The 12,009-nt window shown below is 49.8% G+C and overlaps 2 protein-coding genes and 1 long non-coding RNA gene across 6 annotated transcripts in view; 2 read left to right on the top strand and 1 right to left on the bottom strand.

The window, feature by feature from the left end:
- Nucleotides 1-3,161: 3,161 nt before the first annotated feature.
- On the top strand, nucleotides 3,162-10,799 carry FDPS (farnesyl diphosphate synthase). Of its 3 annotated transcripts, none has more exons than XM_023761602.1 (10): nucleotides 3,162-3,292; nucleotides 4,424-4,586; nucleotides 5,548-5,688; nucleotides 7,848-7,928; nucleotides 8,078-8,200; nucleotides 8,576-8,664; nucleotides 8,757-8,829; nucleotides 9,718-9,795; nucleotides 9,893-10,027; nucleotides 10,537-10,799. In XM_023761602.1, the coding sequence occupies exons 2-10, from the start codon at nucleotides 4,446-4,448 to the stop codon at nucleotides 10,735-10,737; spliced, it is 1,062 nt and encodes a 353-aa protein (XP_023617370.1). In that variant the 5' UTR covers nucleotides 3,162-3,292; nucleotides 4,424-4,445; the 3' UTR covers nucleotides 10,738-10,799. The 3 variants fall into 3 exon arrangements, with proteins under 3 accessions (XP_023617370.1, XP_023617371.1, XP_023617369.1); XM_023761603.1 differs by lacking the exon at nucleotides 3,162-3,292 and adding an exon at nucleotides 3,303-3,443; XM_023761601.1 differs by lacking the exon at nucleotides 3,162-3,292 and adding an exon at nucleotides 4,045-4,347.
- LOC111827734 overlaps nucleotides 9,910-12,009 on the bottom strand; it is a 4,956-nt gene continuing 2,856 nt past the window's right edge. Inside the window, exons 2-3 of one of the 2 annotated variants that reach the window (XR_002831444.1) lie at nucleotides 11,339-11,444; nucleotides 9,910-10,057 (exon numbers count right to left, since the gene is read on the bottom strand). This is a non-coding gene — a long non-coding RNA (uncharacterized LOC111827734). Of the gene's footprint in view, nucleotides 10,058-11,333; nucleotides 11,445-12,009 lie in introns of both variants that reach the window. The other variant, XR_002831443.1, reaches the window with a different exon arrangement.
- The window catches only part of RUSC1 (RUN and SH3 domain containing 1), a 9,436-nt gene continuing 9,196 nt past the window's right edge, over nucleotides 11,770-12,009 (top strand). Inside the window, 1 exon segment of the mRNA XM_006097835.3 lies at nucleotides 11,770-11,833. The gene's annotated coding sequence lies outside the window, so the exon portion shown is untranslated.

The following is a 12,009-nucleotide window of genomic DNA, read 5'->3' as shown; positions in this document are numbered from 1 at the left end:
CTCTATGAATTTGCCTGCTCTAGGTACCTCATATACTAGTAAGTGGAATCATACATCATTGTGACTGGCTTATTTCACTTAGCATAATGTTTTCAAGGATCTGTTGTAGCATGTATCAGACTTTCCCTCCTGAATAATATCCCATTGTATGTATATGTCACACTCTGTTGATCCGTTCCTCTATTGATGGACACTTGGGCTGCCTCTGCCTTTTGGCCATTGTGGATGGTGCTACTGTGAAGGTTGACCTATGATTCCAGGTCTCTGGCTCCTCCTGGAGCTTTCTGTGGAGGCATATTACATTTTGCCCATCTTTTGAATTGCTTGTGGGGCAAGGCAGAGGGCTCAACTCTGATGAGAGGAGGGGCAAGCAGAGAGCCAAACACTGTGAGGGGTTGGGGGAGCAGGAGGTAGAGGGTGAGAATGTGGATAGCACAGCACTCCATTTACATCTACTAATGTTCCCCATCACACTTGGAGTAAGAGCCAGAGTCCTTACAAGGCCCTGGCACTTCTCAATCCTCCTCCTCCTCTTGTCTCTTTAAAGCCGCTTGTCTGGTCATACTGACCTCTTCACTGTTTCTCAAACAAGGAGAGGGCAGCTGCATCCCTTGTTCCCTCCCTCTGTCCATATGGAATGCCTTCCCCTAGATGGCCATATACTTTACTTATTACTTCCTTCTAATTTCTTTTTGGGTATTACCTTCTCAGTGAGGCCTTCTCTGACCACTCCATTTAACACTGCAGTCTTCCCACCATGCTTTGCTTTCCTTACTTGCTAGCTTTCTTACATTTGACTTGTTAAATGTGTTCTTACTACACCTAGAAAGTCAGTTGTAGGAGACAGGGATTTTGTCCATTTGGTCCACTGCTATATTCCTAGTACCTAGTAGGTGCTCAATAAATAACTGAATGATGAATGAATTGTTAGGGGCCCAGCTCTCAACGTGATTCAACAAGACCCAGCCCACTCCAGCCTCTCTCCTGGGCTGCAGACCCTCATATCCACTGGCCCACCTCGCACCCCTGTGGTGGGGTCATGCTCCACTGTTCAGCACCCCCCCCCCTGTACACCTTCTACTAAGCCAACTCAACTTCTTTTCATTTCCTTACCCTCACCCCATCCCTGTTCGCCTCCTCAACTCTCTCTCTGCATCTTAGTGAAACTATGAACCTTTTACCACCCACATCTAACATCAGTCAACAAAACATGTAGATTCCTAACATTTTCCAAATCCACCTCCTCTCCATCCTCACTGCCACAGACTGTGGCTTGCCTCTTCTTACCAGGTGCTCAGACTTTTCCTGCCTGGGGTCTCCACCGTGGAGGTTCCCCACCTGCAGGGGATCCTCTCACCGCAGCCCAAGATGTCTAAACATCATGTCTGATCAGCCTGCTCTGATCGAAGACATTGCTGACTCATCAGGGCATGCTGAGACCTTTACTATCTGAATCCAGATCACTTCTGCAGCCACATCTCCTCCCTTTCTCCATGCTTCAGCCCACGCCAAAACCCTGACACTTCCAGAACATGACTTGATCTCTCTCCGTGTGGGGCTTTGCACACACTGTTTCCTGCACCTGTGTGCTCTTCCCTTTCTTCTCTGCTAAAGAAAATTCCTATTTAACCATCTCAATTTCTCCTCCTCTCTGGCATCATGTTTTTTGATTAAAATTTTTTAAAATGTTTTTATTTATTTTTTAAATATGTTTTTATTGATTTCAGAGAGGAAGAGACAGGGAGAGAGAAACATCAATGATGAAAGAATCATTGATCCACTGCCTCCTGCACGCCCCCTACTGGGGACCAACCCCACAACCTGGGCATATGCCCTTGACTGGAATAGAACTGGGGACCCTTCAGTCCACAGGCCTTTGCTCTATACACTGAGCCAAACCAGCTAGTGCTGATATCTTAATGTGGGATGTTTTCCACTTGTTTAGGTCTTTAATTTTTTTCAGCAATGTTTTCTAGTTTTCAGTGTACAAGTATTTCACCTCCTGGCTAAATTTTATTTTTAGGTATTTTATTATTTTAGATGCTATTGTAAATAGTATTGCTTCCTTCATTTCCTTTTTGAGATTATAGGAACACAACTGATTTTTTCATGCTGTTTTTGTACCCTGCAACTTTGCTGAACTTGTTTATTAGCTTTAGTAGCTTTCTTGAGAAATTTCTTTATTCAGAATCATATTGTCTGTGCGACAGATATATTTACTTCTTTTTTCAATTTGACTGTGTTTTATTTCTTGTTCTTGTCTAGTAGCCTGACTAGAATTCCCAGTACAATGTTGAAACAGCAGTGGTGAAAATGGGTATCGTTGCACAATCAATTTTTCTTGCACAATTATTTTTGTTCCATAATGACAAAATCCATTTACGTCCTAGATGGTTTGGCATTTCAGAGTTTTTTAAAAATTGATTTTTAGAAGAGGCAGAAGGAGGGAGAGAAACATCAATGTGCGAATGAAGCAATGATCGTCCATCAGCCGCCTCCTTCGCACCCGCTACTTACTGGGGGTCAGCCCCCAACCCCGACATGTGCCCTCGACCAGGAAACGAACTAGCAACCTTACTGTGCAAGGGAGGACGCCCAACCAACAGAGACACACAGACCAGGGCATAGGCATCTTGACCTGATGGGTCAAGTTACTGAGTTTTGGAAGACAACAGGATCAAGCCATAGTGTGGGTGGGGTGAGGCTTCTAGCTTCTACTCTGAGTCTTATTTTAATTCAGCCCTTAAAGCACTTTATATACATTACCTCCTGGTAAGTATATAGACGAGGAAAGCCAGTTTCAAGGAAGTTAACTGAGGCTCAGAGAGTTAAATGACTTGCCTAAATTAGAGAATCAGTAAGTGACAAAGCTGGTCTGCTGGGTTGTACTAACATGCCACTTAGCTGCACAGAAAGATAATAAAAGTTTGTGTGTACAAAAGGTGAGGGCATTCCCAGCCGCCTCCCATCCCATCCCACTCCCTCAGTCCCGCTCCTTTAAGGCTTTGCCCTGGGCGCAGCCCTTCCATTGGCTCTCATTACAGGGCCCCATGCTCATACGAGGGGAAGCGGCCAATCAGCGCGACTCGTCCCCGCCCAGCCAGCCAGCGCTAGATCGCGTGGTGTCTGTCCCTCCCGCAGCATGCCGGGAATTGTAGTCTAACGAGCCATTTCTGTCCATAGTGAAAGAGGATCGAGAACTACTAAGCCCAGAGAGCTGAGCGCGGAGTGGTGTTAGCTTTAAGGAATACCCCGCCAACAATCTGGGCCCGGAACCGGCATCCTTGAACAGGTGAGAGTGGTGGCGGACTGGGAGCGAGGGCAGGGGTTAGACTCGGCCTTACCCCTGGAAGGATGCTTCGTGGCACAGGAGGCCCGGCCAGTTGCGTCTGAGTCCCCCGTGTTGGGGGGTCGGTGGCCCTGACTGGCTCACCCATTTGGAGGTGCGGAAACTCCCGAGCTCTTTTGTGGCTTTCCTAGCATCTCCCCAATACACCCGAACCAGGTTTCTCGTCTGCGAACCCTCCTCCCTCGCCCAGGGTTGCTCCGAGGCGTCTCCAGCCCCAGCGCTCCCTGTGGGGGTCGGGGCGCTGAGTTTCAGATCCAGGCCACTGGCCCCAGTACCAGGGCTCCGGCTCCTCTTCTTGGGGCAGCTCCGAAAACCCACACCCTCCTCCCCGCCCGCCTGGGCAGATCTAGGTTCTAGATGTGGCGCTGCCACTGCCGAAGTATCTTCCTAGAACCGCAGTTTGATCTGTGAAATAGAGTGATTTAAGGGTCCTCATAGCCCCTCGTCTTGAGGAACTTGACTCTGGACCCTTCTAATTACCAGGATTTCGGGGAAGCCAAGGGAGTGGCAGTTCCCGAGGTTTCCTGGAGGAGGAGTTGGTGGTTGAGGAGGATAAAGTTAGGTACATTAAGTACTTGCCATCTTATTTTAAGTATGATCAGTGGAGGCTCAGCCACCAGCCGTACTTTTTGTTCCCCGCATTTCCTTTTTTCTCTAAATGCCCAAGTTCTGTCCAGAAGAGGGTGGGCCAGGGCCTTTAGGTAAAAGGCTGCAGGTGGTAGGGGTGACCTGGGGACCGGCCACCATGCATCTGCCTTTGGTGCTTGTCCCTGCAGGGGGTGCTCGTGCCTCCTCCCTGTGCCAGCCCCTGTCCCCTTGATGCCTCTGTCCCGCTGGCTGAGATCTGTGGGGGTCTTCTTGCTACCAGCCCCCTGCTGGGTGCCACAGGAGAGGTGGCTGGGTTCCCTACAGCGGCCCTCCCTGGTGCACCGGGGCTCAGTCCTGGGGGCATGGCACAGTGCCCGCTGCCGGTGCCAAGTGTGGACAGAGGAGCCTCGGTGAGTGTTGGGGGGAGAAGGTCTTTGGGGAGGGGAGCAGCTGATCAGGTTTCTGACTTGTCCTCTCTCTCCCCAGAGTACTTTATTCCTCCCTCAGAATGAACGGAGACCAGAAATTGGATGTTTATGACCAAAAAAAGCAGAATTTTATCCAGCACTTCTCCCAGATTGTCAAGGTGCTGACTGAGGATGACCTGGGGCACCCAGACACAGGAGATGCTATTGCCCGGCTTAAGGAGGTGAGGGATTTGCGACTTGAGGGAGTGAATTTTTGGTCACTCTGTGTGAGTGGGACCCAGCTATGGTTTTGGGGGGGACTTTTGACAGGTGTGGGGACAGGCTTTCATCTGAGTGATGCCAGGTAAGCTCTGGAGGGGCCTGTGCCTGGACAGGTGTACTTCCTCAGCACTTCAGTTCCACCTTGTAGATCTGGTAGGGCAGTCAAACTGCTTTGCATGGGTGTAGGCCCTTGATGGTGAAGGTGTTGAACCTGATAAGTCTTTGATTTTGTCGAGGAAGGAAATTAGGTGTCCAGAAATCATAAGGTGCCACCCTGGCAGGGATCCCGGAGGAAGGCAGTCTGAGGTGGGCTGGAGTGAAGCTAGCCTATCATCAGAAACCTCTGCTCTGGGACAGGAACTATTGCTGGGATACTTAAGTTACCTAATTCTTTTATTCTTTTGGAGTTTCTAGTAATTCTTTTCTAAATGCTGTCTCATTTGTCTGAGGGGAACCAAGGAAAAGGAGGAGGTTTGTCTACACTGGGATGGACATTAAAAGGGAAGTCTTTCCATTGAATTAGATCTGGTTGCCAGCAGGATAACAGAAGGCAAAATGAGCAGGAAGAGACACCATTGCCAGAGTGGGGGACGGCTCCCCCAACCTGGGTCCTCTCCAAGCTCTCCTCTGACCAACTTTGAGGGGTGGGAGCTTGTCTTCAGTACAGTGAGAGGCTCTTCGTGTGCAGATAGGTTGAGTTGTGGGTGGGAGAAAGTGGCCGGGAAAGGGGGGATGGGTTGTGAGAGGAAGTTAGGAGAGGCGGGATGGGGCTGGGACTTGAGAAGTTGAGACCTGGGCATGCCAGCCAGGGTTAAGGAGGATTTAAAGTTAGGTCATGGTTGGAAGTAGGAGAGGGTGAGAAGAAATCTCAGAGTAGCTGCTCCTCGGATCCTGCTACTCTGTCCCTCTGTTGCCCCCCAGGTCCTGGAGTACAATGTCATCGGAGGGAAGTACCAACGGGGGATGACGGTGCTGATAACTTTCCAGGACCTGGTGGAACCGAGCAAGCAGGATGCTGATAGTCTCCAGCGGGCCATGACTGTGGGCTGGTGTGTGGAACTGGTGAGAAGGGTGGGGGAGGGGAGGAGGAAAAGAGGTTTACTACATGTGGGGGTGCCTTGGTGAGAACAGGAGGGTTGGGCCTGGAACTCGTTCCTTGGCTGTTTGTGCTTCTAGGCCTCTAGTGTGCCACAGCCAAATTTAGACAGTGAATTAGTCCACAGATGAACACATGTGGGGGACTTTTGTCAGTAGGTACATATTTCACTTGAAGACCCCCTGTGGGCCAGGGCCTTCGAACTGGGCCTATATTCTCTGAGTAAAGTGCCATGGTTCTTCCAGAAGATTATTCTAAAGCAGAAATCGAAAACTGGCAGCTCACAGATAGTTTTTGAAAATGTTTTAGAAATAAGTGCTCTAAATTTAACAAAGAAGAAGATTCACATAAGAACCCAAATTTCTAGTCCTAGTCCATTTGCTTAATGGTTAGAGCATTGGCCCATGGACTGAAGGGTCTTGGGTTCGATTCTGGTCAAGGGCATATACCTGGGTTGCAAGCTTGATCCCTGGCCCCGGTTGGGGTGCGTGTGGGAGGTTAGTTGTTTGGTAGAGTGGCTCACAATCTAGTCTGGATTTGTCTGATTATTTCATCATGATTACAATCAGGCTAAACATTTGCTAAGAATGCTACATAGGTAATGTGGTATATTTCCCATTACTTCCCACTATAAGCACATACCTGGGAAGACTATTTTTAAAAAAACAACAAACCCAATGCTGAGGTACCACCCCTATAGATTTCTTATTTAATTGATCTGGGGTAGGACTCTGGCATTGTTGTTATTATTATTATTATTTTTAAGTAATTTTTAAAATTGATTTTTAGAGAGAGAGGAAGGGAGAGGGAGAGAGTAACATCATGTGAAAGTGAAACATCGATTGGCTGCCTCCTGCATGCCCCCTACTGGGGATCTAGCCTAACGCCCTCTCAGGGCATGTGCCCTGACTGGGACTCCAACCAGCAACCTTTTGGTTCATGGGATAATGCCCAACCAACTGAGCCACACCAGTTAGGGCTGGCACTGGTATTTTTGTTGTTGTTGTTAATCCTCACTGAGGATATTTTCCCATTGATTTTTAGAGACAATGGGAGGGAGAGAGGGAGGGAGGGGGAAGAGAGAGAGAGAGAGAGAGAGAGAGAGAGAGAGAGAGAGAGAGAGATGTGAGAGAGAGATATTGATTGGTTGCCTCCTAACTTGACCCAACCAGACCGGGGATCGAACCTGCAACCCAGGTACATGACCTTGACCTGGAATCAAACTGATGACCCTTCAGTATGCAGACTGACACTCTAACCACGAGCCACACAGGTTAGGGCTGGCACTGGTATTTTTTAAAGTTCCCCTAATAAATAGAAAGTGCAGTTGGTTCAGAATCATTGCTGGGGGCAGAGGTGATTGAGGGAGGCCACACTGTAAATGCCCTTTGTGGACAACCCTGGTTGAATGGTACTGGTTGAAACCAGGTGGCCCTGCACTCGTGCTTGGGAGAGGCAGTGGACTGGTGGCTTCAGGGGAACCCTGCCACTCCAAATAAACACAATGTAAATAAAATATGTGCCTCCGGCCCTAACCGGTTTGGCTCAGCGGATAGAGCTTCGGCCTGTGGACTGAAAGGTCCCAGGTTCGATTCCGGTCAAGGGCATGTACCTTGGTTGCGGGCACATCCCCAGTGGGAGGTGTGCAGGAGGCAGCTGATCGATGTTTTTAACTTTCTATCCCTCTCCCTTCCTCTCTGTAAAAAATCAATAAAATATATTTTAAAAAAATATATGTGCCTCCAGTGTGGAAAGCTCAGACCCACCCCGGGTGAGGTCAGAGGTGAAGGTGCAGATTGATGCCTTTCCCCAAGGACTTGCCTGGACCAAGAGCAGCGATCGCATGGCCTTTTGTGCACGGCCTACCCTAGGCCGGTGGACAGTGTTACCCACGAGAGCACATACAGATCAGTATGACGTGAAGATTTAAAAGCCATGCCTCGGAAAGCTGTATTAGGGAACCAGAATGTGTAGCCTGACCCCATAGAAGAGAACAAGTCCTGGGCCTCCCATCCTGACTTTCCTTCTCCGCTCGTAGTGACTCTCAATGGCAGCTCTGTTGCTGGTGGAAGGGACAGTAATAAGGAGCCCGGGGGTCTTATTCCACTCTTCCCTCTTCTCCTAGCTCCAAGCTTTCTTCCTGGTGGCAGACGACATTATGGACTCATCCCTCACCCGACGGGGGCAGATCTGCTGGTATCAGAAGGTAAAGTAGACTCACGGGAAAGTCGCAGTGGGCATGGAAACAGGCCACAGGGGGGCGGTTACATAGAGCCTATTGAGGTGTTCAGAGTGACAGGATCTTGGTATGAGTCTAGGCCAGAGACTGATTGCTTGTTTTCTGTCCCCTGACAGCCAGGCATTGGTTTGGATGCCGTGAATGATGCTATGCTCCTGGAAGCCTGTATCTACCGCCTGCTGAAGCTCTACTGCCGGGAGCAGCCCTATTACCTGAACCTGATGGAACTCTTCCTGCAGGTGTGCTGCAGACCAGGCCCAATGCCCAGAGGCTGCCTGCAGTAGCTTGGCCTCCACAGGACATTTTCATCTAGCTGGTCTCAGGGCATAGGGAACACCTAGGTTTTCATGGAAGAGGAAGAAAGCGAGGGAGTTGGGAGGGATGGTATTAAAGGCAAGAAGGGTTCCCTGTCCCTGTGTGATGGGAAGGAGGGATAAAGGACAGTGTGTGTCTGTGTGTGTGAGAATGTGGGCCTTGAGACTTGGTACCCTCCCTCCCTCTTGCTGCCTTTCTGACTCTGCCTAGTTGTTGGCTGGTATGGGATGTGGGGCCCAGGATTTCTGGGTTCCCCAGTCCTGGAGAAAGCCCATCTCATGGCCCATCTTCTGCCTTAGACTTCCTATCAGACTGAGATTGGACAGACCCTGGACCTCATCACAGCCCCGCAGAGCAACGTGGATCTTGGCAGATTCACTGAAAAGAGGTGAGGGACAGTGGGAACCAGACCTGAACAGTGAGGGAGGGCTCCGGGTGGGCATTGCCTTTTTGAGGAATTGATCTTCTCTCCCTACTTAGGTACAAATCTATTGTCAAGTATAAGACGGCTTTCTACTCCTTCTACCTTCCTGTAGCTGCTGCCATGTATATGGTGAGTGAGCCTCCGCACACCCCCGCTACCCACCAATGTTAGCTTTTATACAATCTGATGCCCCCACTTAATGGCTGTGCAACCTTGAGCAAGTTACATATTCTCCCTGATTCTGTTTCTTCAGCTGTAAGATGAGGATAAAATCCCCACCTCACAGGATTGTTGTAGAAATTAGGTGAGACAAGTGAAAGTGGGTAGTCCACCATAGAGGAACAAGAAATCTTCCATCTGAGTATGGATGGGAGTGGGGAGGAGATGATCAGGCTGAAGAGACTGGATTTTCAGGCAGTGAGTGGGACTGACTGGCACCCTGAACCTGCTTCTCCAAGTTTCCTTTTCATCCTGAATGCAGTTGGAAATGGCAAAAAGATTATGAAGAAGAGCCCTAGCTGGTTTGGCTCAGGGGATAGAGCATCGGCCTGCGCACTAAAGGGTCCTGGGTTCAATTCCGGTCAAGGGCACATGCCTGGGTTGTGGGCTCGATCCCCAGTAGGGGGTGTGCAGGAGGCAGCCGATCAATGATTCTCTCTCATCATTGATGTTTCTTTCTCTCTCTCCCTCTTCCTTCCTCTCTGAAATAAAAAATATATATATATTAAAAAAAAAAAGATTATGAAGAAGAATCAGTGACTCCTGGACTGAGCCTCATGAAATAAGAGATGGTCTGAGGGCCTCCAGAATGGATTAATTTCTGCCTGCAGGAAGGCCTAGCTAAAATTAAGTGAGATAGAGATTGGACCACCAGCCAGGACTTCCTAGACCAGGGAAGCCAGGGATGTCTGAAAGGAGAGCAGAGAAGTTTTAGGGGCTAACCTTGGGCAAGACCCTGTGGGTCAGGAAGATGAAGGCGCCCTGATGTCTCGCCTGTCAATCCCCTTTCCACTACAGGCAGGCATTGACGGGGAGAAGGAACACGCCAATGCCAAGAAGATCCTGCTGGAGATGGGAGAGCTCTTTCAGATCCAGGTAGGAAGGCAGGAGGCACTGGCAGAGAGCAGGCTCCAACGCCCCTCCTTCCCTGCCTCGGAGCATCTTCATTCTCCTTTTCTGCTCCCCTGCCCAGGATGATTACCTTGATCTCTTTGGGGACTCCAGTGTGACGGGCAAGATTGGCACCGACATCCAGGACAACAAATGCAGCTGGCTGGTGGTACAGTGTCTGCAACGGGCCTCGCCGGAACAGCGCCAGATCCTGCAGGTGCCCAAGAGAGGGTTGTGGGTCCCTGAGCTGATAAAAAGGGGATAAGGCAGGGGTTCTTAACTACGTGGGGGCAGTTTTGTACCCCAGGGGACATTTGGCAGTAGCAGCAGACATTTTTTGTTGACTTGGTGTGTGTGCATGTGCTAAGGTCTCTCTCTAGTGGGTAGAGGCCAGGAATGCTTCCATACATCTTACAAAGCACGCAACAGTTTCCATAACAAAGAATTATGTGGCTCCAAATTTTAACAGAGCCAAAGCTGAGATACCCTGCGACAGAGGAAGCTGAGGGCTGAGCTAATATCTGAGCATTCGGAGTGGGGAGGGGAAAATTGAACATATTAGACAATCTTAGACACTCAAAGACACTTGAATTGGAGGCAGGAATCAAGTGAATGGCATTGGAGATGTTCTGAATATATGGATGAGGGGCGTGGAGGGGGCATGGAGGGGACATGGAAGCACTAGGGGGAGAGTAAGCCTGTTTTCCTGCCTCCACCCCCTTCTAGGAGAATTATGGGCAGAAAGAAGCTGAGAAGGTGGCCCGGGTGAAGGCACTCTACGAGGAGCTGAATCTGCAGGCCGTGTTTATGCAATATGAGGAAGACAGTTACAGCCGCCTTCTGGGTCTCATCGAGCAGTACTCTTCGCCCCTGCCCCAAGCCATCTTCCTGAGGCTAGCACAGAAGATCTACAAGCGGAAAAAGTGACCCAGAGACTGCCAGGGCGGGGAGGGGAGGCTCTCAATAAATTATAGTATATCCTCACTGAATGTCATCCATCGATTCTTGGATACCGTGACAAAATTTTGCCATATGTTAATTGATATAGACAAGAGTTATATTTTGTGATATTTCTGGTCACAAAAATATCACCAGGCAGGGTGGGTGTGGCTTGGTTGGTTGTGGGTGTGGCTTGGTTGGTTGGAGCATCATCCTATGCACTGGAAGGTTGCAGGTTAGATTCCCGGTCAGGGCACATATCTAGGTTGCTGGTTTGATCCCAGTTGGGACATGTATGGAAAGCAACCAATTGATATGTCTCTCTCACACTGATATTTCCCTAACTTTCCCTTTATCTCTCTCTAAAACAAAATCAAGTAAAAAAACCCATCAAATGCTTCTAATATTAAACACTGAAATGAGCTATACACACATTTAAGGAATGAATCATAGCAGTTAAGGGTTGTGTGTGATAGGAGCCTATCTGGGCAGCTCAAAGTGGAAGCCAACGCTGGGCAGGCGGCCCTTCCATTGCAGGACCCACTCATCCCCACAACCACTCAGGCAGTTAGACACCAACTCACCTCACCTGCATGTCTTTGGGCTGTTGGAGGAAAACAATCCAGGAGAAAACCCAAAGGGAAGAACTTGCAAGCTGCACACAGTGGACCTGCCTGGAATCAATTTTCTCAACCCTATAAAAAAGGAAGAATGAAACGATGTTATACCAGAACCTGCCGTCCTATCCAACCTTGTGGTTCTGTTCTTGCGTATACCAGCCAGGGATGCAGCTCTGTCCAGAATAGGTAGGGTGGTTCCACAGAAACCAGGGCCATGACTTTCGGATCTCTAAGGACGAAAAACCTTAGAACATACCAAAAACAGAGACAGGCCTAGGTGGGTGACACGGGCAAGACGTCAAGCGCAGGGGGCTGGGTCTGAGCCCCGCCCCGCCCATGCGTGAAGGGGCGCGGCTGCGCAGCGTGGGCGGGTTGTCCTACCGCCGCACCCCTTCCCTCCAGTCAGTGCGGGGACTCTGTGAGCCGCAGAGGAGCTCTACGCCTGGAGCAGTTGCAGAACCGAGGTGAGCAGGGCTCGGTCTGGGGGTGTGGATGAATGGATCTGCATGAGGGGTGGGGCAGGAGAGGGAGCAGTAAAAACGAATAGGGGTGGGGTGGTGGCTGGATGAAAGACAAGTACGGAGAGAATGGACAGAAACCCCGGGTTTCTACCGGGGCTGTACGCTGAAGCCCTGTGCGG

This window comes from Myotis lucifugus, unplaced genomic scaffold (genome assembly GCF_000147115.1).
Source record: "Myotis lucifugus unplaced genomic scaffold, Myoluc2.0 scaffold_211, whole genome shotgun sequence".
Lineage (NCBI taxonomy): Eukaryota > Metazoa > Chordata > Mammalia > Chiroptera > Vespertilionidae > Myotis > Myotis lucifugus.
This window is presented reverse-complemented; position numbering and strand designations above follow the sequence as displayed.

Excerpts from the sequence above, each read along its gene's own strand:
- FDPS (XM_023761601.1), top strand. The coding sequence starts at position 4,169 with ATGCCTCTGTCCCGCTGGCTGAGATCTGTGGGGGTCTTCTTGCTACCA. Across the intron at positions 7,929-8,077 it reads AGATCTGCTGGTATCAGAAG|CCAGGCATTGGTTTGGATGC; the intron begins GTAAAGTAGACT and ends GTCCCCTGACAG. Across the intron at positions 10,028-10,536 it reads AACAGCGCCAGATCCTGCAG|GAGAATTATGGGCAGAAAGA; the intron begins GTGCCCAAGAGA and ends ACCCCCTTCTAG.